This window comes from Pleurodeles waltl, chromosome 11 (assembly GCF_031143425.1).
Source record: "Pleurodeles waltl isolate 20211129_DDA chromosome 11, aPleWal1.hap1.20221129, whole genome shotgun sequence".
Classification (NCBI taxonomy): Eukaryota; Metazoa; Chordata; class Amphibia; order Caudata; family Salamandridae; genus Pleurodeles; species Pleurodeles waltl.
The window spans coordinates 914,835,882-914,859,933 of record NC_090450.1 but is presented as its reverse complement, the minus strand read 5'-3'; the positions used below and the strand labels follow the sequence as shown (position 1 = coordinate 914,859,933).

Genomic DNA, 24,052 nt, shown 5'->3' with positions numbered 1-24,052 from the left:
AGGACTCTTTTGGGTTGAAAATAGCTTATTTCACACAGGGAAGTAACATAATGACTTAGGCACTGCAGAAAATTCAGGGGTGTTTTTGCTGGGTCAGAAAAACCACATTCTATAAACATCTATAACAATTTCCAATAATCCTTCAGGGAACGACCCTGAAAGCTGTAATGCAAATTTTGCCAACACTCATTCTTCCAATACACGCATAAATGTATGTTTATTGACAAATGTATATGTCCCTTCTTCATAAAAACGGTAAATTGTATGCACCGGGTCTGCCGAGTGAGCGAATACCACATTAAAACCTTATAGTAAATGTTAATGCTCAATGAGGGTTAATATGAGGCCAATATCAACTGAATGGTCTGCCTGATACCACTAAAGGAATCTAGGTATATATATTCAGGCAAACAAAGGTGATTCTTCCACTCCCAAAAAGTATTTAAGACACATTTCTTCAATTTCCTAGTGCAGTGGTTCTCAACCTTTTGACTCCTGAGGAGCCCCACTGAATCACTACTGGAAGCAAATTGTACGATTTAAATTTCAAACATTAAAACAGTAATTCGCAAAAAAATACACAAACATGTACCCACCAAACAGACACTCAAATGACTAAAGATATTATTTTATATTGAAAAAATATGCATAAATCAAAACATTTAATGAGAAGGTTGGCGTTTCATATAGCCGACTTACTTTTCAATGTTTAGTTTTATTTGGGAAAGCTGAATCCTCAGGTGAAATTCTACATTTCCCAAGCTATTTCAGTTTTTTTTTTTTTTTAGGTACTTAAGATCTGAGAAAGTTCTTTCACATAAATATGTGGTGGGGAAAGGAAGTAAAGCCTTAAGGGCCTCTCATCTCTTCAAAGCCTCTCTGTCACATGTAATTCATTTGTTTTACAGCACCTCTCATACCAGTGTAGGGTGTCTGAGAACTATACAGGGAACTACAAGGTGCAGGATGCACGTCATCCACACTGGTAGGCATTTTCTAAGAGTACGTGGTCTGGAGATGCACAAACTCAAGATTCAGAACATAACAGTGGTTTAATGTAACATATACAGGTAGCAGTGGTGTATTTACCACAACTCCACTAGGATGCTTAGTAGTTTGGTGGGAATCGTCAATAGCAGTCTGTGTGAAAGCCCTATTACTCAGAGCTAATAGCTCATTGGTCCCATTAGGAACCAATGCAAATTATTTACCAAAAATTACCCTCCGCACACTTAAGTCGCAAGAAGTTTCTCAGTTCAAAATGCCTTTGCAGTAAGGATGCGTAGAAAAGCAGATGAAATTCAGATCCTTCTATTGGCATACAATGTCAATCCTCTACAGCCAACACGCGTTTCGTCACTTCTGTGACTTTCTCAAGGCTGTAAAAAGTACATAAAAATATCAAAATGTAATGATACAATGATGATAGGTATGCATAAGTTTAAAACACAGGTTCCGTGCAAGTGTCAAAAGGGTGGTGCTAGTGCCAAGGTGAGGGTGATTCTAGTATCGCATGTGAGCATTGGTGATAAAAAAGGGAACCCAATTCCAAAAGATATTGCGTTTAAAGGATAAACGGGCGTGACTGGCACTTTAAGGCATACTGAATGCCCTAGAGAACCAGTGTAATGCCACTGCCAGAGGGGAGGCTCTGCCGTAAAGGATTAAGGATGAGGTACTGCACATTGCCCTATATGGCGATCATCCTTTGCCTATGCAGAAATGTGCTTCTGGGCATACTACTTTTTAATGGCGTCTACAATGCAAGAGATTTTTCTCATAGTTTGGTTTTCCTCCTTCCACAGACACAATTAGTTGGCAATAGAAGGGCATTTGTCTGCGATACATGCTTCTGCTGTGATGCGTTAAGAGGGAAGTAGAACATGAGTATAATGGATTAAGGAATAAGCCTCATTTCACTTTAGCTTACTTTGAGCCCTCCTCAGAGCCACAGGAGGGCAGTAGAATGACAAAAGTGGAGGGTATACTGTGGACTGCTGCACTGGCATCGGCTGTCTGAGCCACTGCAGGCTCTAAGCCACAGTATGCTACCATGCACTGACAATACCTACAACGAGTGGCTGACGCAATAGGATAAACTTGTGGGATGAAAACAGACTATGATGAGCCTTACCCACAGTTACTCTAAAGCGTTTGTACCCAAGTGGTACCAGCATCTAGGCCACGCCTCTTCTGCCTCCACCTGAAGTACACGGAGGCACAGCATGCTAGAGCAGCAATATGATGTGATGAGATGAGGTGGTGAGATAGAGGATCAGGAAGAAGTGGAAGTGCTCCTGGAGTGGAGTGTGGAAGCACTGGATTAGCCCTGATGGAGAAGTGACAGGTATTTTGAAGGTGGAACACCATCTGGGGCTATTCACTGCCCCTTAGTACCTCTCCCTGAAGCACTAACCACATCACATGCTCTATCACAACCTCTCCCCATAAATTCTCTCATATAAACTCCCTCCCATATAGCAGCATTCCCCAAAGTGCTTAACACCCAAACCCTTCAAAAACAGAATTCATACAACCTCCACCTTGTCACAAGTGCCATCACTTTAATAGGGCCGAGAGGGTCGAATGAAGTGAATGGAAACAAGAGAGCCAGACACTGATGGTGGTCTGGAAGAAAGCCTAGAAGTCTATTTTTAGCGAAGACAATGGCATACGCATAGCATGAGTGTCAAATTCTACAGCCTGTTTGATAATGCCATCACACTGAGTATTAGCAAAGACTGCTTACAAGTTGTAAGCCTCCAAAAAGTGAACAGCAACATCATACAAAAGAATCACTCTTCCAAGGGGAAAAAAAAAACACCACAATACCTATGGAGACACCTCAAAGATACGAGAGAGGAACCTAATGAACCACTTGAGCTTTGTACCCATTTGTCATCATTTCTCACGCACACTTCTGCTGAATTGAACTGAAAATTGTCCAACTCTGCTTTTGTGACCCACAGCATCACTGAATTACTTGTACAACATCTAATACAACTGGGCCTTAATCCAAACCTAAAACGGACTTGAACTCAATCAATGTTTGCACTAAGGAATTGAGTATCTGCCTGCATTCACTACGAGAAGTGTGGTTTCATTTCCTACTTTTTAGGCTATCCAACTTGATGAGTGACTCCAAGGAGAGGACATGGTACACAAGGGACCTGCTTTTGAGACCACTCATCTCACTGCTATTCAAGAGGGTGGTGCAGCATGGGGCAGTCCCCGCCCAAGGATGACTGTAGAGGAGTGAGTGAGGTGCACCCATTACCTGAGTAACCGGCTCTGGAACCAGCATTCCTGGGCATGGCCTGTTGGAAATGAGTCAATATGGCAACAGAACTGATGGGACGAAAAGCTGACGGGGAAGGCAAGGGGAGCCAACAAGCCTTTAGGTCTATTCTTGCCCTATTTCATTGTTTAGAATAGATTGACCTGTTTTTGAGGCTTTCCTGGACAGAGGTGGGATTATGGTGAGCCTCTCACAACCTCCCTACTTTTTTCTGATGCTGTGCATTCCAGGCTGTTTAAAACGGCTCTGAGAGTATACAAAGCAATTCAAAGAGAAGACTTTATTGCACATCATCCAGTTCCTGTGAAGAGCCACTCGGATGATACTGATGTTTCTGGGAATGAGTCAAGTCTGTGATTGGCCACATTATCACTGCGGGATCTCTACTCTAAAAGCTGTGGCACGTCAGAGGGTCTATGACCATAGCCTTTGACTGTAAAGTTAAACAAAAAGAGGGCTTGATGCAAGAGCTGAAACAACAAGATGGTTAAATTGATATGGAGGTCATGAGACTAAACAGAAGCTAAATGGGTCTGGATATCTGGGTGCACTCATACGTGGAGCCCATTAGCATGCTTTAGGGACAGGATACATGCATCAGTAATGTGTCTGGAGCAAGTGGTGGGGCTCATGAACAATACTATGGGAGCTTCAAGGATCAGAGTATTAAGGGTTCTTCACATGGCTTTGAAAAATTATATGGGCACACTTGGGCTACATTTCTGACTGCACAAGTCCTTAAAGAGGGTACAGACACTCCCTTGGCAGTTCAGAGAGACACAATGATTTTGGACAAAGTATTTAAGCAAGAGAACCATTGGGCCATATCAAAGAACAATAATGATAAACACTTCTTTAGAGACTGTAGAATCCACATATCTCCAGATTGGAGTAGGGCCATCCTGGAAAGAACATAGGAACTGTAGGCAATTGAAAGACTTTTTGTCTAAGAAACTTTAGGCTTTCTATAGGTTTCCCTCTAAACGCAAAGTTGTAGAAGAGGTAGGTCCTTTTTTATTCAGATACAATTAGCTCAGGGACTCCTGGAGGAAAGAGATCAACCTAGACACCCTGGGCAGCAGGTACTTGATGTTTTACTTTGCTGTTATGGGGACATGGTCATATCCTTGTGATGCTACATCCTGTACTAGGCAGGGGTTTGGAGCAGTGAACTCTTAATTCTCTGATCATATAAAAACATTCTCTTTTGGAGGTTATTACCCGTGTTTGGTCTTTGTATGATGATTTATTGTATATTTCAGGTGCAGTTATATTTTAAACAATGTAAAGGTGTTTGCCTTTTGGCAATAGATCATTAAAATGTTTTAAAAAATTAAAACCAAACAGACTGAGAAGGAGAAATTTGCAGACATCCTCATTCTGCCACAAGCCAGTCTCCTCCTTCTATCTCCATTCATCTCTTTCCCCAGCTGTCACAAAAACAGAGAGAAGAGTCTGTACATGCTTGGTCTTAGTCTAACAATCATGAAAGTATATTTTTATTGATTTTTTATTGACAAAAAGAACAAGAAGTCACTATTATTAGTACAAATTAGTTATCCGGCAGCTTGGTGGTTGCTGTCATTTATCAATGGAGCATGGACAACCCCAGTCATGACTGGGCAATACAACTAATTTTGCGCCAGATTAATCTCAAGCTCAGCAACCTGTTTCAAGTTTTAGACATTTATGTAAATCCCTCTGTATCATTAACAGGATTTCTATTTTATTTCCATTTTCTCTGGCATCCTCTGCTTTCGTGGAGCTCCTTGTCTGCCAGCATGCACTAGTCCTTGTTTTCTTTTCAGGTGTGTAAATTCAGCAAGTCATTCGCTCCCCCTCATTTGGCAATAGTCCGTTTTGTGACTATTATGCCAAGAACCACCAAAACTTTGCTGAATCTTTAATCTGTACTCCATTCACTAGCTGAAGACATGCCCTTACTTCCCACCAGTATAGATTTTTTTCTGGACAAGACCACAGAGTATGGAAGAAGGACACAATCTGGTTGCAACCCGAACACATCTTTGGGTGTCAATTGTCCCATTTTGTTTGCAGCACTATTCTGGTCAAGTATGATTTGTCAAGATGCGTACCTGTATGTGCCTGATTTCTGATCTTATCAATTTGGAGGGGCATCTAGCTTTCAGAGCGAGCAAGGTAAAAATCAACACCACAAGTTTCCATAGGTCTCCCAGTTCGCTTATGCCTATGAGCTTACACCTGAGGAATTCCTAGAGTTTATCCTTTTCTGCTGAGGCATCACTGTCCCACAACTGAGTTTCCTTAGTGAGGACACCTTTCCATTCTAAATTTTTCAGCAATTCCTTCCAAGCAGTCACCACTGAATGGATGTGTCTGCTAGTTGTGCATTAGGTAATCAGTTTTAATATAGTGCTGCTAGGTATCCCCTGCTCCCCATGGCATGTCTGTCAACCTTACGCGCTGGCTCATCCTGAGAAGCAAATAGCCACTTGTTAAATGTTACGGATTGTGTGGTCCAATAATATTTCCTAACACCTCAGAGCACTATCCCCCTATTGTAGACCCTTCCCATCAAGTTTGTGATAGGAATTTGAGCAAGGTCATCATCTTTAATATGGCAGCCCTGCCCATCAACCATAACAGTAGAACCTCCTCAATGCTGGACTTCATTTTTAAACTTGCCTAGCAGAGTATGTAAGTTCTAAGAAAATGATCCTCTTTTGTAGTCACACATATGCCCAATTATCAGAAACCCCTTTTTCAGATTTGTAATGGACATCCCATTCACAACTCTGGTGCATCGCCAGTTAGAGTATCATGTAGCCAAAATATTTCAAATATCTGCAGGAGTCTGGTAATACTTAAGTCAGGTTGTGCCACATACAGGACCACATTGCCTGCATCGCACAAAATTATTTTGCCCTAAGACCCATATACTGAAGTCCTATAATCAGTGGGTCCCGTCTAACCCAGTGCTTAATTTGTGCTTGTTGTTTCTGGTGCAGAGCACCAGCACTTATTTCTGAGGGCCAGCGCTTAGTCTTAAGCATTTACTGCAAGCAAAAGACACGTGGGAAAGACGGAGGAAGAGAAAAACAAAAAAGCGTCAGAAAGGGTAAAGCAGAGCTGAAGGGGCAGGGAGTGCCTGTAAATGAATTAAGGAGGCCAGAAATGGCTTCAGGATTACCCTGCCTCAGTATTCCGTGCTCGCACATTTAATTGCAGCAGCGAGGAGAGCTTGGAGCACCGGCACCTTTTTATTTACAAATTAAGCACTGCTCTAGTCTATGCTTCAAGGGACTCCAACATCGTAGCAAATACCATGGGTGAAAGGAGACAGCACTCCGAGACAAAAATGGCCTGAAAGAGCGCAGTTCACCCTCATCCTGTCCACTTGTTGCTGACGAACAAGTTACTTACCTTTGGTAATGACTTATCTGGTAGAGACTATTGAGCCAAAAATTCCTTACCTTAGAATTATCCCCAGACATCAGACTGGATCCAGAAATTTTTCTTAAACAGTACCCCTGCCTGCTGGTAGGTGGTGTCCGTCGGTTCCACATGGCTTCATCTGCACTACAAGTGACGTCTGCAGTGCCTATATAGGCGCCACCCAGACTCACTGATGTCAGTCTTTCATGACTTTCCACACCAGAAGCATGGAGCCATGAAGAACACTGACCAATGATGTGGAAAACTAGGGCCCTGAAAGGGAACAGCCCTGTCTCTAGAAATCCATTCACAGAGCAGGGAGAATGGGTGGGTCGGTAAAGGACCTGTAGCTAGATAGAGTCTCTACTAAATAAGGTGTTACCAAAGGTAGGGAACGTGTCATCTGATAGAGACATCTGGTTGCAGATTCCTTACCTTAGAATAAACACCCAAGTAATACCTCACCGGAGGGAGGTCTGTGGACCAAGTTCACACAAGGAGGTCTTGCAGGACCAAATGGGCAAAATTCCCATCCCGACTAACCTGACTGTCCAGGTAGTAGTGCTTTGTGAGCATGTGCAAAGAAGCCCACATTGCTGCCTGGCAGATGTACAGGACTGGAACGCCACGTGCTAACACAGTGGTCGCAGCCTTGGCTCTGGTAGAAAGAACACTCAAGCCCTCGGGGGTTGCTTCTTGGTCAATGCGCAGCAGATCTTGATCCAGAACACAATCTACTTGGAGATGGTCTGCTTCTATATGGGCAGACCTTTCTTTGCTCCAACATACCCTATGAAGAGTTGGCCATCTACAAGGAAATCTTTTGTTCGATCAAGGTAGAAAGAACATGCTCTTTTTGGGTCCAGACAGTGAGGTTGTTTCTCTTCCTTGGAAGGGTGTGGCAGAGCATAAACAGTTTGCAGAGTGTGGATTGGCCTACATGAAAGGGAGTGACCACCTCCAGAACAACGGAAGCTCTCGTACAAAGCACCAGCTTGTCTGGGTAAATGTTCAAACAAGGAGCTTTGGATGATAAACCCTGCACCTCACTTATCCTCCTGGCAGATGTGATAGCCACAAGGAAGGCTGTTTTGATGGTAAGGAGCCTGAATGGGCAATTGTGTAAAGGCACAAAGGGAGCGCACATAAGAAAAGTGAGGACAAAATGTAAGTCCTACTGGGACATAACAAAAGGGGAGGTGGAAAGATATGTCACAAAACTTTTAAGAACCAATTTACAACAGGGAATTTCAAGTGGGATGGCTGATCAAGCAACCACAGAAAAGTAGAAATAGCAGAAAGGTAGTCCTTGGAGTGCCCAGAGCTCTGCTGGGCAAGGGAATAATAAAAAGAACTTGAGAAAGGGGTGTAGAAAGAGGATTGATCTGTCTTTCTGTGCACCAAGCCACAAACTTTCCCCAACAGCAGGCATATTCCATCTTGGTGGAGGGACTCCTTGCTGCCAAGATCACAGACTTCCGGAGGAAGTTCAAAAGCTGCCAACTGCTGCTGCTCAGTCTCCACGCATCAATGTGAAGAGTTGACAGGGGTGAGTGAAGGAACCCTTCCTTGGTGCTGCAACAGAAGATCCTCCCAAAGGGGCTGCTTGATCGGAGGATGGCCATGCTCAACAGCTCGTGATACCAGACTCTATGCACAATCCAGAGCAACAAGAAAGACTTCCCTTCACCCAGGGTTACCCCCTGCCACCCTTGCCCACCCATGGAGGACACCCATTGATGGGGGGACTCTAACGACTTTGAGTGTGACAAAGACCTCAGAATCCATGATTGCTCCCGGGACCTTCCTCTCGGCTGGGACCTCAATCGTTGCGATGTCGCACGCCGCGCCGGCAGGAGCTTAAGGGATCACTCTGTCAATGCCTTTGGGTTCATGGCGCAGCAGTCGGAGAAGAACTTGGGGACATGGTTGCGCTCATGGCACCAACAGCATACAAGATGCAGGTCTGTCATCGACAATAGTTGATGAGAAGTGCCACAAGGCTTGAAGCCGGCCTTCTTGGATGACATTCCTGCAACACTAAGAGGAAAAACCTCCAAAGAAGTCAACAAAATGTTGAAAAAATGTAGTAAAAAATGTACAAGGATAGCTCTTCTTTGGATCTACGCTGGCTGGTGCGGAAAGAAAAGAATGTCAGCGTGCCTGGATGGCACCTATATAGGGACCGCAACCGTCACTTCCGTTGTGGACGATGCCATGCGAAGCAGAATGACGTCGCCTACCAGCGTACAGGGTTACTGCTCACGAACATATTTTGGATCTAGTCTGACGCCCTGCGATAATTCTAAGGTAAGGAATCTGCGTCTAGAAGTCTCTATCAGATACACAAGTCTGATCCACTGCCTGTAGTTGGGCCCAAATTCCATCCTTTCCAAGACACCAAACATATAAGTCCATTCCAAGAAGTCAAACACCATAGTGGCATCTAAATACATTGCCCTAGTCTGTTCCAATACTTCCTTTCATGTACCCCATACACCCATATAGCCTATTAAGCTTAGTTCCTCTATTTGGTATGAGGCCCAACTGGTCCATGTGAATAATGCCATTTATGACTCTTTTTAATCTGAAGTACACAAAAACGAGATGGATGGAATGCTTGAATTAATCTCAGCCACTGGTAATTACTTGAGGCTGCATTCCCAGTCCATTGTTATCTTAAATGCCATATAACCTCAGTTTGAAATACAGTCTGAGTAACTACCAGAGGCTGAAATTAATTCAAGCATTCCATCCATCACTTTTTGTATTTGTTAGTGTGTCGCCCTAAGTGGGACGAGTATGCTCAGACGTGGGTCACGTGCACACTGTCACTGGAACCAAGCTATACCTGGCTGATGAGCCCTAACTAGAGCAAAATTGGTCCTGGGTTGCTTCAGGGTGGACTTGACCTGGCAGTTCGGGCTGGATTTTTCTCATTGGAAAGGTTAAATACTGATTTCCACATGGCTGGGTCCAAACAGTGGTGGCATAATAATCAATGGGTTGGAATGCAGCCAGAGTAAATACCAGTGTCTAGGATTAATTTAGGCATTCTATCCATCACTTATTTATGCTTTAAATCGGGTTACTGGCATCTTCGCAAGGATATTTGCCTTGAGCAGTGTTATAGGACGATACGAGCATTCATCGGACGGCTTACCCTCTTTCAATATCGTTAGTCATACAATTGTGTATGTATCTATGTAGCTGTACATGTAAGTATACAACTCCTTGCAAATTCCAGGTAGTACAAAGCAAAGGCAAGTAACTTTAATGCAAAGTTTCAATAAAATTGCCTTGACTGTGGGGTTAAGACTGACATTATTCTTACTAGAACACAAGGAACTTTAATTCATTTGTTATTTTTAAAGAAACAGTGATGTAGAAGGGTACTTAGAAGCCTAAAATGTGTTCTTACTCTTCTCCATATCATGCCTCTCCCATTTCAATCAAATGGAATTGACGGAAACCCATGTTTAGAACTCACCCCACCTGGGGCAGAAACGCATAGTACACTATGCTTGGGTTATTACTTGCAGGCTAATTTGTGATGGCCCATGTCCTAGGATGAAGAACAAACAATGCTATAATCACGCTTGGGTATAGCATCATTACTAAAAGTATAGGTTGTATGATGTAATAGGCATGAGATGGCACACCAGTAAAGACTAGGTGAGAATACCATTATTGGTCCAAAGTATTGAGAATTTAGAGTAAGGAATCTGCCTTTTGTGACTAAACGAAGCACACACTGCTGCGAACTCCCACACATATTGTGGGGCTTTTAAATAAAGTCTAACGCACATCTTAGGGAGTTGGAGCACTGGGAAGTACATCCTAGACTAAAAAACTTCACCTCACCTCACACCAACAAAGAAGAAAGGCATAACAAAGTGAACACATGCAAATATTAGAACATCTTTTGAAGGTGAAAAGTCACTACAGAATTGGAATTCATGGAAGGGCTTCTGAATGCAAGCATTTCCAAACCAATTCACCAACTACAGAAAAATAGAAGCACGGCAAATCGAAAACAGTTCAAGATCAAGATGGAAAAAGTAGGTGTGAGCTAGTCACAGTTATGGTGCAATCCATGAAAGTTGTAGGAATCAGTAAATCGAGCTCAGCAGGAAACTAGCAGCTCTACTGAAATCCACAAACTGTGGACTTTCCATTATTAACAGTAGCTGGTTAATTACAGGAAGTGTTTCCTTCAAATCTTACCTGCGTTTCATGGCTTTCACCTGCTTCAGCGACTGAGGATGTCTCGCCTATATCCTACACACACAAAGAACGTAATCAGAAAAGGAAGAATTAAGACACAAAAAAGAAACACACTCATACAAGTAATCCTCATTCGATACAAATATTTTGCCCACCCCAATAAACAGCAGCTTCTGAAACAGCAGAGGAATGCCAATCACAACAGGAACTAGATCAGTTCCTTCACTACTGCAGGAAGAAAACCACCCCAAAGGTCGACTTAAACGTTTGAATCTGTCCACGTTTTTCACTCAACAAGAAAAATAATCCACTGTACTTATTCCTAGAGTGTTAGAGCGTGGCCCCTTTATTTTAGGTAGTTTCCTCCCTTACAAATGCAAAATAAGGCACAGGAACCATGCATGAATGCAACTATATAATCTATATAGCGTGAATCTCGCTACAACGCAACACAGTGCAGCATACAGTCAAGATCTAGGTGACAAAAAGGGGGTACAGAAGACCGAGGACTTGGAGGGAGAGATTTACAGAAACGTAATGGAGAGCACAAAGATGGAAAATGGGATGTGGGGTGCTATGACAGATGAGTGTAAGTTATTTATCTCCAGGAAGCAGTTGGGTAACCAGATGCTCACACAGCAACGTGTTTAAAAAGATGCGGTGGCAGTTCATTCAGGAGTGTAGAAAGGTTGATGGTTGAAACTTGCCAGATCTGGGCTGGGATTAAATAAATTTGTGCACTGCCTGAGAATTTCACCTTAATTTTGGCTACTGGGAACCATATCATCATTTTTTTTATTTTTATAGCACTAAAGTAAGCCAAACATGCATATATATGCCATCAAATTATTTAGATGGGACCATGTAATCGAAGGCAAGTAGTTCCATACCTTTATGTATTTCATGTCTCCTGTTAGGAGCAGGGTTTTGTATTTTTACGATTCTATCAAGTGTTGAGAGGGTTCAACCATTCATAGTTTTGTAAACGACTGTTAGTACCTCAAATTTCACACTGGCTTCAACAAGCCAGTGCAGTTTACAAATGATAGGGGTGATGCGATCCTGCCTCTGAGGTACAGTGAATTAACTAGCTTCAACAGTTAAAAGTAATTGCAGTTTCCCAATGTTTTAATAGTGCCAACAAATAGGACACTTATGTAATCAATTTTCGACTATAATGCCTCAATGGGACTGTGTTTCAATCATCTTTAGTTTTTAGAGGTGGGAAAGGATAGTGGGTGGTTGATCCTAGCCGCTGGTTGATATTGATGTCCTTAAGCTTTCTCTAGAAGGGAGGAATAGTACAGTTATCAACAGATCCATGGAATGGTACACTTGCCAAAGGATACATGTAGATAAAGCTTTTTCATGTGATTTTTTATTTTAGCCTGTCCTATGGTAGGAATTCTATTTTCATCTCATTTAATCAAAGACAATTTTCACTAGTCCAATACCGAATATCAAGACTAAGTTATTATTCAGCATGCTCATCTTCGTGGCATCCTGTTACTCTAAAATCTTTGTGGGTATCGTCAGCATCGATTCAGACTTGTAATTTCATGCCTTGTATCCTGGCTTGCAACAGTGGAACATAAAAGCTGACAATAAAATACATCAGAACGAGAGTTTGCGTGCTCCACAATTAACTTCCAGATGTTGCAATAGCTCCTTGTCCCCAACAAACACTTGTCTATCTTTAAAAATAAGTTATGCTTAAATAATGCTCATTTTCTTTCTCTGATACACCAACCTCCTCTAATCTCTTATCAGTGAGAGGCATTGAGTTTCAAATGCTAATGAACGTCTTAAGAGTATAGGTTATTTCTGACAGATATTTTCAAAATAAGCACAAAGGGGATACTTCTGATGGTCCAAACTTTCATTAGTCCATATGATACATACATGTCTTTCTGCTCATGTGATACTTGATTCTCATCAGAAACAGTAGCCAATTGTATGTTTGGAGTATTGTATGCTTGGAGTACCTCTCAGATAAGCCAAACTTTCTGCTAATAAGATATTCGAATGAGGTTAGGAGGTAAAGCAAATCACCAGTGCTAGGTCATGAAGGAGAAAATGGTTCTTATACAATTTGCACTAGGTAAGACTTCCACACTCTGCAGGTTCTTCTACTCAAATTTAGAGGAACTGAAGAAGGCAGGTGGACTGTCTATCTGAATACTTTAAAGATCACACGACAAGTCTGAGTAGGCACAATTCAATATAAAATGTGAACATGATGGCAAAGCAGAGGTTTTTGGAAGCAAGAGACCTGAATCAAGTTAATATATAGCTAATAAATGTGTCAAGCTCAGAGTACAATCACCCTATTGGGGTAACAGGTCCTTTTTCTATAACTAGGTTTATGCATTACAGGCTAAAACGATGAACCCAGAAATTTAGGTTGCAAGTTCTCTGTCAGAAGTTGTTACATGAAAGAGTGAATCAACAGGTGCCAAACCACTAGTATTATTGGGAAGAGATTTGGGTAAACCTCCTCAAGGAATTTTACCAAAGCCTGATCTGTCACAGTGTCTAGGAAGTGTGTAAACACTACCACCCCCTCACTGGTACTAGAGACCACAGGATAATGTTTGACTTGAAGAATTCTTTGGTAGCAAAGGAACAATCTTTGGATAATCCAGTTACATTTTCAAAGTCTAACTCTAGCTGAGAATGAGCATGGATAGTCACATTTTGTGAGCTAGAGGTCTCCTTATTCATATCACTAGACCTTGAGACTCTTGCTCTTATCAGAGACATCCACAATTTACTGAACTGAACTCCTCTTAATTGGTTTTGCATTTGCTGTAAGCCACATTGGAAGGAAAAGCAAGTTATTCCTGTTGCTAGACAGCAAGAGTTGAATGGTCCAGGTACTTCAACCATGGCTGCTTGCCTTGTGAATGGTCAATGAGAAGACATACCTCAACACAGCATGCACTCAGAAGCTGGATAATCAAGCACAGATCAAACCAGATCTCCAATCATTTACGTTAAACATAATTTGTTGTTGCAACTCATAGAAACTGCACAAAAAGGAACAAATTATTTTACAAAGAAAGATCTGCATAGAGATTGCAAGTGAGATTGATGTAGAATAAAATTAATATAGGATGAGACCGAAAGCAGATATTATCAGAGAGCAATTCAGGCCCATTGCAAATGAAACAGCATGCATGGTTATCCCATCAGGAACTGAAGAGCTCTGGTACTTGCTGCCAAGTTAAAGAACTGAATGAACAAGCGACCTATTCCCTTCAATAAAGCTTAGGAATGAAATCAGTGGATGATATAATTTTGGTTTTTCTTAACAGAAGCTTTTAGAAACTAACTCCAAGACACATGGTATGGTCCGGAGGAGCAGAGAAAATATTGCTCTCGGGAGAAAAGACTTGAATTGATTTCAGTAGTCACATTTTTCAAGACCTAAAACTAACCTCATTCTTTGACATGCACAAATCAAACGCAGGGCTGGATGATTCCCAACCAGGGTTTCTCTCTACTCTGTCCTTTCCAAAATTACTCAATTGCATTCAAGAACTCACTGTCTACAGATCACTTCAGATAGGTTTCTGGGTGCAGGTATAATGGAGGAAGTCAAACAGCATACCCCACCAGAAGCTCCCAATCTTATCAACTGAGACTCCCAAGAAGATTCACCCTCTAACACAGCAGGAACACTAAGGCACAGAACACTCATGGCATATTCATCACATACATTCCACTTCAAGCAAAAATACATGACTGTGTTATTCAGACAAAGAAGACACTGAGGAACAACTCAATCTTAGGTAACTTGGCTGTGATGTGGAAAGTAAATTACTTATCCGCACTCAGCAGGGATCTCTCGCAAACACAACACACCACTTTCCCTGCCTGCCTTATTCTCTTCCCCACGAGAAACTACTAACCCTTCACCGATGAGCACAACACTCCAACCATAATCGCCATTCTCTATCCCACCATCTAGCAAGCTGAAAAATACCAGGATACAAACATCAGCTTCATTCCAAGAGACTGAAAACTCCTACTAGACAGGAATGCCTCCTGTAACTATAATTTACGGGCTGATAGTGAGACAGTAACAGTTATGCATCCATCATGGAGTATCATAAAGACTGGCTGTGCAGTTTACATGCTTGGTGTTCACAGCCCCTGTGGAAAATGTTTTCTAAAACAAAGCTGCATAGGTTATGCTTTTAGTGTAGTGTCCTATGAAGACCTCTGGCCTTGATGTTGTACATTATACTGTACTTTAGAACTCCTCATGAATGTAAACATAGTCTCAATTTTTTAATGCGTTCTCTTATATTTAATAGTGTTGGTAATCTTAGTCTTATTAACTAACCAACTGAAATATAAAGAAAACAGCCTGGTATACCATCATGGCTAAAGTAAGGTCCAGTTGCCATAGAGTGACACAATAAATGCATGTAGTGACTCTTTTGCATCTTACCTGCTGAGCTTGACTTTCATCTACTTCAGTGATTGAGGACGTTTCACGTCTTCCCTGCACACACAAGGAATTTGATAATTAAAAACTACTCCCCAAATTAAAATACCAGCTCAGAACGGCAAATAGTCCCTCTAACGGGATGAGGCAGGTGATGTGGGGGCTTGGCAGGATAAGAAATAGGAGTCTAAAATATTAGATGTTCTACAGAGATGGGGTTCTTAAAGTTAGGTGGCAATATTTGGCACTATCTCATAGGAACACACCACTAGTACCACCTGTAGGAAAACTCAAAAGCAAGAGAGGAATACTTGGCGGCTGATATTAAACTTTGATAAATGGACAAAGGAAGATCTCATATGCCTGGCCTAGGTCACAAGCTTCCAGACTCAATCACCTGGGTGATGTGGCGGCTACACTGAGCTAAGGATAACAGCCAAAAATATTATATATATATATATATATATATATATATGTATATATATATGCCACACTAGCTAGAATAACAAGAAAGCATTTGACAGAGGACTTAAATGATACTAAGTTCAATCGCTAACACAAATAAAAATGGGAATGACTATTAAAGTGGACTTCCTGGTCAACCAAAAGTATTTGTAAACATCTTATGCCTAAAAAGTATAGTATTCCTTTTCTCAAACTGGCTCACACTTTAGTATGTTTGCAACATAGCTATATCTGCCTAAAAACAAATTTGCATGCTACCAATAAATATGTTAGCCATAAAAGCTGTATACATGGAACTTTTCTAAATGCAGACTAAAGGATGTATCTTCTGAATTCATACAATCCTCTACCATAAAAGCTCAGTGGTGCAGAACATTCAGCAGGGTCTATGCAGTATACACCAATGAGTACCTCTGGATATGCTCCATTTGCTGAACCTTCACCCCGGTCGAAGAGTTCTCCCTGAGACGATGATGCCGACGGTGAGGCGGTTGTATGGTTTGAAAAAAAAGTGTGTGTAAAAAAATTAGAAGTCTGTGATCTTGAAGAATGGATGCTACTGGTGTCCATGGGATCTGGTGGACCCGATCTGTGATGGCTGAGCACAAGGTCCACCAAGTCTTCTTTCTCTCTGCAGCTCTCCGTGGGTATGTTCCGTAGACTAAGATACTGGCGCAGATCTTTGACTTTTAGCCGCATCAACTGAGGCCGCTGAAATGCGGTTTCTTGCAGTAAATGGCAGGTGGCACATCTTCTGAAGTTTTCTTGCAGGACTGAGCAGACGGAGCAAAATTCCTTCTTGCATTCACAGCATACATGCTAGGAAAAAGAGAAAAATGTGTGAAATAATGCACTGTTTCTTCGCTTCAAGACATGAAAATGGAAACCTAATTAAAGGGAGCATTGAGATTTAATTGATAGTTTTTTTGGTTCCCCATAAATATCATACCAAGTGCAAAAGGACATATGTAACTGAAGCTTGTTTTGTTTCCGAGAGCAAGATAGAAAAATAAATGTATTAATACCAGTCACAGAGATACGTCACTCAAGCAAGGTTATTGTAGATGTGTTCACAGAAAAGGGGTAAGGGTAGCAGGGTATAGATAATTATTCCAGTGGATGTTTAATAACCAGGAAGGGTACTGTATTTGATTTAAAAATAAATTTAAAAAAATACGGTTTGGGGGCATACAAGTTGCTGAGCAACATTAACAACACACTAGCAAAGTGAAAAAAGTCATAAATATATTGTAATATTTTCCACCATAAAAGGAAATTGTGACATTATCTATTAAAACAGCAAAAATATATTGGCAATTGATCACACAGCTAAAAAAAAAAAAAAACAATCCCAATACAATATGGTCTCGTCTTAACCATCACTGTATTTGTTTTTCAATCATTACACCTTCTTCGTGGGACTTATAATGATACATCCCTTGTGATTATCAGGCACAATAATTGAACGCAGCTAGCGACCATAGGTAGAACTTTTAGATAATTCTGTGCAATTGTGACAAAACAATTACTGGATTAAACTAGACTGCAAATCTAAACCCAATCAGCCAAAATCCTTAAAACATTTTGGGTTAGATGTACTAAAATTAGGAATATTCTCTCAGAATCCTAATAAGGAAAGTGGTATCCCTAAAGTATTAAAATCCTTTGACTTTCAGACCTCCCTCATGCATATTAATGAGGTAGGTCGCAATTTGCGACCCATTAGGAACCGCAGCCATCACAGGGATGGTGGTTTGTTAGGCTCAGCAAACCACCATATCTGTGATTGCTTTATAATCAACCAATTTTGTATTTTTTTTAAATACAGCCTGTTTTCCTTAAAAGGAAAATGGGATGAGTTTAAAAAGAAAGTTAAATTTTTTAGCGCTGAGCCTGCGATTGTGTGTGCTAGCGCATGCGTCTTGATTGCAAAACTCGGTTGTGTTCAGTAAAGGGCTTGGAGCCCGCCTGTGGTTTACCATTTCTTTGCTTGCGTGGCACTCTTCTTTACTGCCTCATAATTTGACACTACAGGCCAAGCATCATTTCCGTTCCTCTCTGTGGAGCAGAGACCAAGCACTGATTGATTCCACTTAATCAGTACTTGTCCACTGCGCCTGCCGTGACTGAGGTACAAATTTTGTTATTTTTTAAATTCTAGTGCCCTTCAAACAGAAGGCTTGTGACTGGCAAAAACGTGCCCAGAAGGACAAATAAAATTGCAAAGTTTTACTTTTTATGATTAACTTTCTTTTATTTTTCCATGTCGTCTTTTCTCACTTTGTATTAATGTTTTCTTTTGTTTTTGCTTGTGGGCACTATTCTAAAAAAAACAAAAAAAAAAAAACGACGATTTTGTTCTAAACATTGCAAAGCAACATGTTTTTTTTTTATTATGTGTAATTTCTGAAATGACGCTTGAACACAAAACCATGCCATACACCCTAGTCCACCCCCACTACAATCCGCCGCACTACAATCCCACCCCCAATCCACCCCACAAAAATTCAAACCGCTCACCCAATCCAATTCACCTCACTCCTCCCAACCCACCCCAATCTAATCTGCCCGACTCAATTTTGGCCCATCACAATGCAAAGCAATCTGTCCAACTGCAATCCGAAAAAATCTGCTGCACTCCATTCCAAAACAATCTGCCCCACTCCAATATGACACCATGCAATCCGAAAGAATCTGCCCACTCCAGTCCAAAACAATATGCCCCACTCCAGTACAAAACAATGCCCCAATCCAGTACAAAACAATCTGTCCCACTCAATCTGATCCACTCCGATCTACCCCACCCCAATCCACCACACCCCAATACGATCCACCACAATCCAGTCCGCCCCACTCCAGTCCACCCTACTCTAATCCAATCCACCTCACCTCAGTTCAATCCACCTCAATCCAATTCACCCCAATCCAATACAACCCCATTTCATTCCACCCTATTCCAATCCACACGTCATCCCAATCAATCCACTGCACCTTAATCCAATCCATTTTATCCCAGTTCAGTTCCGTCCACCACACTCTAGTCCATTCAGCCTACCCCACTCTAATACACTCCATTCCAATCCATCACAATCCAACCCACCCAACGCCAATCCAATTCACCACACTCAAATTCAACACACACCACTCCAATCCACCCCACCCCAATTCAAACCACTGCAGCCTCATACCCCAATCCAATCTACCCCATTTCAATCCACCCCACTCCAACCCATTTCCCCATCCCACTTTATTCCACCACACTCGACTTCAATCCACCCCAGTCCAGCCCACCCCAGTCCAGTCCATCCACCCACCCCATCTGATCCCATTCCAGTCCACCCCACCCCACTTCAATCTACCCTACTCCAATCCAAAACATCCAGCCCCCCCACTCCAATCCACCCCAATCCAATGCACCCCACGCCAACTCAATCCAGTGAATCCAATCCACCCCACTCCAACCCAATTCACCGCACTAGAGTCCAATCTAATCCACTCCACCCCAAACCAATCAACCACAAGTCAATCCAATCCACCTGACTCCAGCCCTATCACTCCAATCCAAACCACCCACATCCAATCTAATTCACCCAATTCAAATCTACCCCATTTCAATCCACCCCACTCCAATTCAATAAATCCCACACCAATCCACCCAATCAAATCCACCCCAATCTACTCCAATCCACTAAATCAATCCACTCCACTATATTCCACCCTACTCTACAAAACTCTCTGCCACTGAACCACTGAGCTCTACTCCCCTGTACTGAATTCAACGACACTCTACTTCCCCTACTCCACTCAAAGACACTCTACTCTTCCATTCCACTCTGACACTCCATACCACTTACTTTTAGCCATGCAGAATAGCAGCCACACTGGTTTACAATATGACAAAACACATTGCTAAAGCCAAGAGTTCTTGTATAGGCAAGACCCACTGGCTTTTCCAATGCCTGATTAAGAGTAGGCGGTGTTCCATGGGACCCCCTGCCTGCTCTTAAAAAATATTATTTACATTCTCAAAGGGGAAGGGGACCTCTTCTTCGTTGTATATGGTTACCACTAGTTTGCAACTGGTCCCAAACAGTAATGCGTACATAGCATTTCAGTATTTGGAAGGGACACGCTAAACACCTTCAAAATACACCGAACCGCAAAACCAAAATGCGATTCGGTAACAAGTTACCGAATTGCATTTTGCCCTTTGTACATTACAAAACACATTTTTCCGGTTGCGAACGGTCCAATGGGCTGTTTGTGACCAGAAAAATGCCTTGTATATCTGGCCCTTTATGTGTAAAATACTAAAACTGAATGCCTTTGTATGTATATGTTCTATGTTGTACAAGGTAAATCTGTGAAGTGAGAGCAATGCGAGACACGCCTCTTTGCCACACATGTAGACCCAAAAAGGAACAGCACTTCTAGTCATAAGGGGAAAAAATGCTTCTCTCAAACAAAATCGCAGGGTAAGAAGTCTGAGGCAAGAGATTTACATATGGCAATAATGGTCCCAGAAGCTAAATAAGGCCCACAAGTCATATGTTTGACTGTGGCAGTGAGATTACGCATTTAGCCAAAATACTGTGTGTATATATATATATATATATATATATATATATATAAATATAAACAATCTAACAATGGAGTCGATGCCCATGCACAATGGAACCGAAGAGGAGTCACCACTCAATCTCGTGACTCGAAAATACTTTTTCGAAGAAAAACAACTTGTAACACTCCGAGCCCAGCACTAGATGTCGGAATCCTTATGCACAGCATGTGTGTCTGCAGCTACACATGCCATTGAACATATACATATATATTGATTTTCAACAGAGACAGAAACACAGCACAAGTAAGAGTGACTTCGTATAGAACATGTAATTCCCACATTGCACGGAATACCAAAGTACTGATAAAACATAAGAAAACACAGCATTAATAAAAAGATTTAATTCCAGATAAGGAGGTCGGCATTTTGGTTGTATACAGTATGTAATACAACAAGTATTGACAGGTAGATTGTAGACGGTAACTGCAACAGGTTACCGTCTGGAGTATGGGCAATGCAGGACGGCATCCTCAGGGCCTCTGCAAGTAAAACTTGCACCATACATTAGTGTAATTATAGGAGGGGCAGCGGTCTGATAATGTCCTACGAGCTCACTATGCCCAGAGCGTATATTTCAAGGGGGGCGGTCATCATTTTTTGCCTCAATCTTCCCAACATAATCATCCGAACAATTTTTTCCTCCCATGACTGTGCCCCAAAAGGCAGATCCATGTATTAAAGTTGGTTTCGGCTTGAGCCCACGTCAAAAGTGACCCCAGCCATCCCTTAATGTATGGGGCAACAGGAGCCTTCCAGGGCATTGCTATTTGGCGTTTGAAAAGGATAAACACCGGGTCTATGTATTTATCCCCGGTTACCCTCGCTCGGATTCCCAAGACGCAAGATTCTTGGGTAAGTGGAGGCATGCGTTCGACTCTCTCACCAGTTATCTCGGTTACTTCTCCATAGACATGGTGAAGTAGTGTGCATTCCCACATCATGTGACAGAAGCCTGCTTTTGGGGTCTTGCATCTCTGACAATCAGAAGGAGCCCCTGAGAACATGCACTGTATCCGGTGGGGGGGGTGAGATATGTTTGATGTATGTAGTTGAATTGGGTGAACTTAAAGCGTGGGTTCTGTGACACCTCTTTGGCAGGCTAATAAACCTGCATATCATTACATATGGGTGCACTACTACTCCCCAAAATTAACATGGAATGAGTGCAGCAAGGTTATTCCTAAGCGATGCAAGATCCAGGCATACATTAAGCACTGACACATTTATGTTGCGATTTTGCAGGAAACACATCTCACCCAGAGCCATCTAGGTAAAGTATGGGCTAAATGGAGGGGACAGGTATATGGCACCACATCATCTGCCTATGAAAAGGGAGTACTGATATGGATTGCCTCAAGTGTCCCACATGTAGTGGACTCCCACAGGATTGATAAAGAGGGCCGATTTGAGATATCAGAAGGTTACCTGGATAGCTTGCTACTTACAGTGGTGGGTATATATGGCCAGAATTTTGGCCAAACAGCCTTCTTTGATACTCTCACTCCAGCACTATTCCGAGATCTACAGTTGCCTGGGATATGGGGCAGAGATTACAACTGTGTGCCTGGCTTGAACAGGGTCCATTCTGTTTCTCCCCTTCAGGGAGTCGTGAGCTATTAAGTGGAGCAGCATTTTTGGGAATGGCTGACCCATCATCGCCTATACGAAGCATGGCATCTGCTTAATACCACACTAGATGAATACTCCCTCTATTCACTGGTACATGGTATCCACACAAGATTAGATCTTTTTCTTTGTAGTGAGTCCTTGGGTGGGCGCATTACGGGGCAGCAGAATATCTAGCACGTACAGTCTCATTCCACTGCCCATTACTACTCACGATCAACTAGGGGAGAATATAGTCCCAGATGCCAGTCTAACAGCTTCAAGCGGAGGCCCTCTTGGACCCATTGTTCAAGGAAGTCTTGTCTGCCAGATCCTCTCTTGCTTGGAATTGAATGCTGAGAATAACATTTAGGGCAGTAGAATGGGAAGCCCATGAGGTAGTAGTGAGGGGTCATTGCATGGCAGCAACATGGGAGGTCTGCAAGGTCCCGATTGCTGAACTCCTCACCATAGAGCGGGAGATGAGGGATTTGTAGACCGCAGCAGTTCGCTGATCTGGTGGCTGGATCAGTTGCCATTCCTCTGTAAGGAATATAGAGACACGGAGACACGCCTACGGAGACATCATTATAGGCGCCCCATTGCCACCTTGCATGCGGAAAGGGATCGATCCGGCAGGCTGTTAGACTAGCTGGTGAAGGAAGACCTGCAGGGACCTCCAATAGGTGGCATACGCACACCGGATGACATGGTAGTTAATATACAGGGGGAGGGTAACACTGCCTTTATGGAATATTACCAATCGTACTCAGCGGTAAATGCCCCCTCACCCCTCCCCCGGAGATATGTGGCCGCCGCCGCTGGCGTCTGCCAGTGCAAGCAAGGTCAATACTGCAGTCCCAGGCCTGCTTCAGCATAGTCATCCCCACAAACTAAAGGACCATGGTGAAAGGAGGCTTCCCCCTCGACCCATATCTTGATGGGCATCCATGTTGTCAGGCCCCCATGTTGCGCTTAGTTTGCAGTGCAGACGTCAGCCTCAGCCCCTGTATGCAGTCTCAGGCCGCGATCCCACTTACTTTCATCTCTGTGGGCCACAGAGGCACCTGCCGGGTGAGGAACCAACCTCCGACACAGTCCCAAAGGATTGCCACTCAGAGGACCCAGCAGTCTCTGTTCTCACTCACCCACGTGCATGCATGCAGGGTATTGCGTGGGCTGCGCCAAAAGGAGCTACATACCTCGGGCCATCGCTGTCCATCATGGGGGTTGTCCCAGCCCCCAGTGCATTTTCTGTCTCCGAGCTTTCAGTGCCAGTATCCCTGAACATCTATTCTCTCTGAGCACCTCTGCTACACAAGGTTGCAGCAGGTGCGGCCGTGATTCAGGTCCGAGACTGTCAGCTCAACGTCACCCACGATCAGTGCTTCAGCAGAGCACCCCATGGATTCAGAGCACCCTCTCAGCACCGGGAAGTGGGCACAAGCAGTTCGGATCCAGCCCGTATCTGGATGATAACCATACAGGTATTATTCCGTTTTGTAGGATCTCAGACAAGTAGCTTTCATCCTTGTGAGATCTATGACTTCAGATCAAAGATGGGGTGAGCTACTTACTACCTTACATACTGTGGACCCTCAACCAGGTACCAAGGGTATTCATGTCATTAAGAAACAAGGGAGATGGTGCAATGCTTTTTTGTACCCACACTGAAATGGCTTTTTGCAGGCAACCCTCCTCTAAACAATTGGGTATAATTCATATTTACAGGCAGTGCCCTAGGCAAGTGCCTAATATTACCTTGTAACACCAGCCATCACTAATTTAAGCTGCTTTGCGGCAGCACTGGTTTATTGTAAGAAACACTGCAGCAAGTCTGTCGAACTTAGGAAGGACTATCAAGAGTGGGTGTCCAAAAAGGCAACAAGGGAGGTCTAGAGTAGGGGGATGCGTATTTGAATACAGTTTCCTTCCTTGCTTAATATTTTTTGAGTTTAAAAAC

General features: G+C 42.7%; 1 protein-coding gene across 5 annotated transcripts in view; it reads right to left on the bottom strand.

The window, feature by feature from the left end:
• The window catches only part of RNF34 (ring finger protein 34), a 124,716-nt gene that overhangs the window by 32,225 nt on the left and 68,439 nt on the right, over window positions 1–24,052 (bottom strand). For all 5 annotated transcript variants that reach the window (XM_069214898.1, XM_069214899.1, XM_069214900.1 and 2 more), the window contains 3 exons: window positions 16,275–16,682; window positions 15,402–15,455; window positions 10,943–10,996 (listed from right to left, as the gene is read on the bottom strand). In XM_069214898.1, coding sequence (XP_069070999.1) covers window positions 10,943–10,996; window positions 15,402–15,455; window positions 16,275–16,682 — 516 coding nt within the window. The remainder of the gene's footprint in view (window positions 1–10,942; window positions 10,997–15,401; window positions 15,456–16,274; window positions 16,683–24,052) is intronic.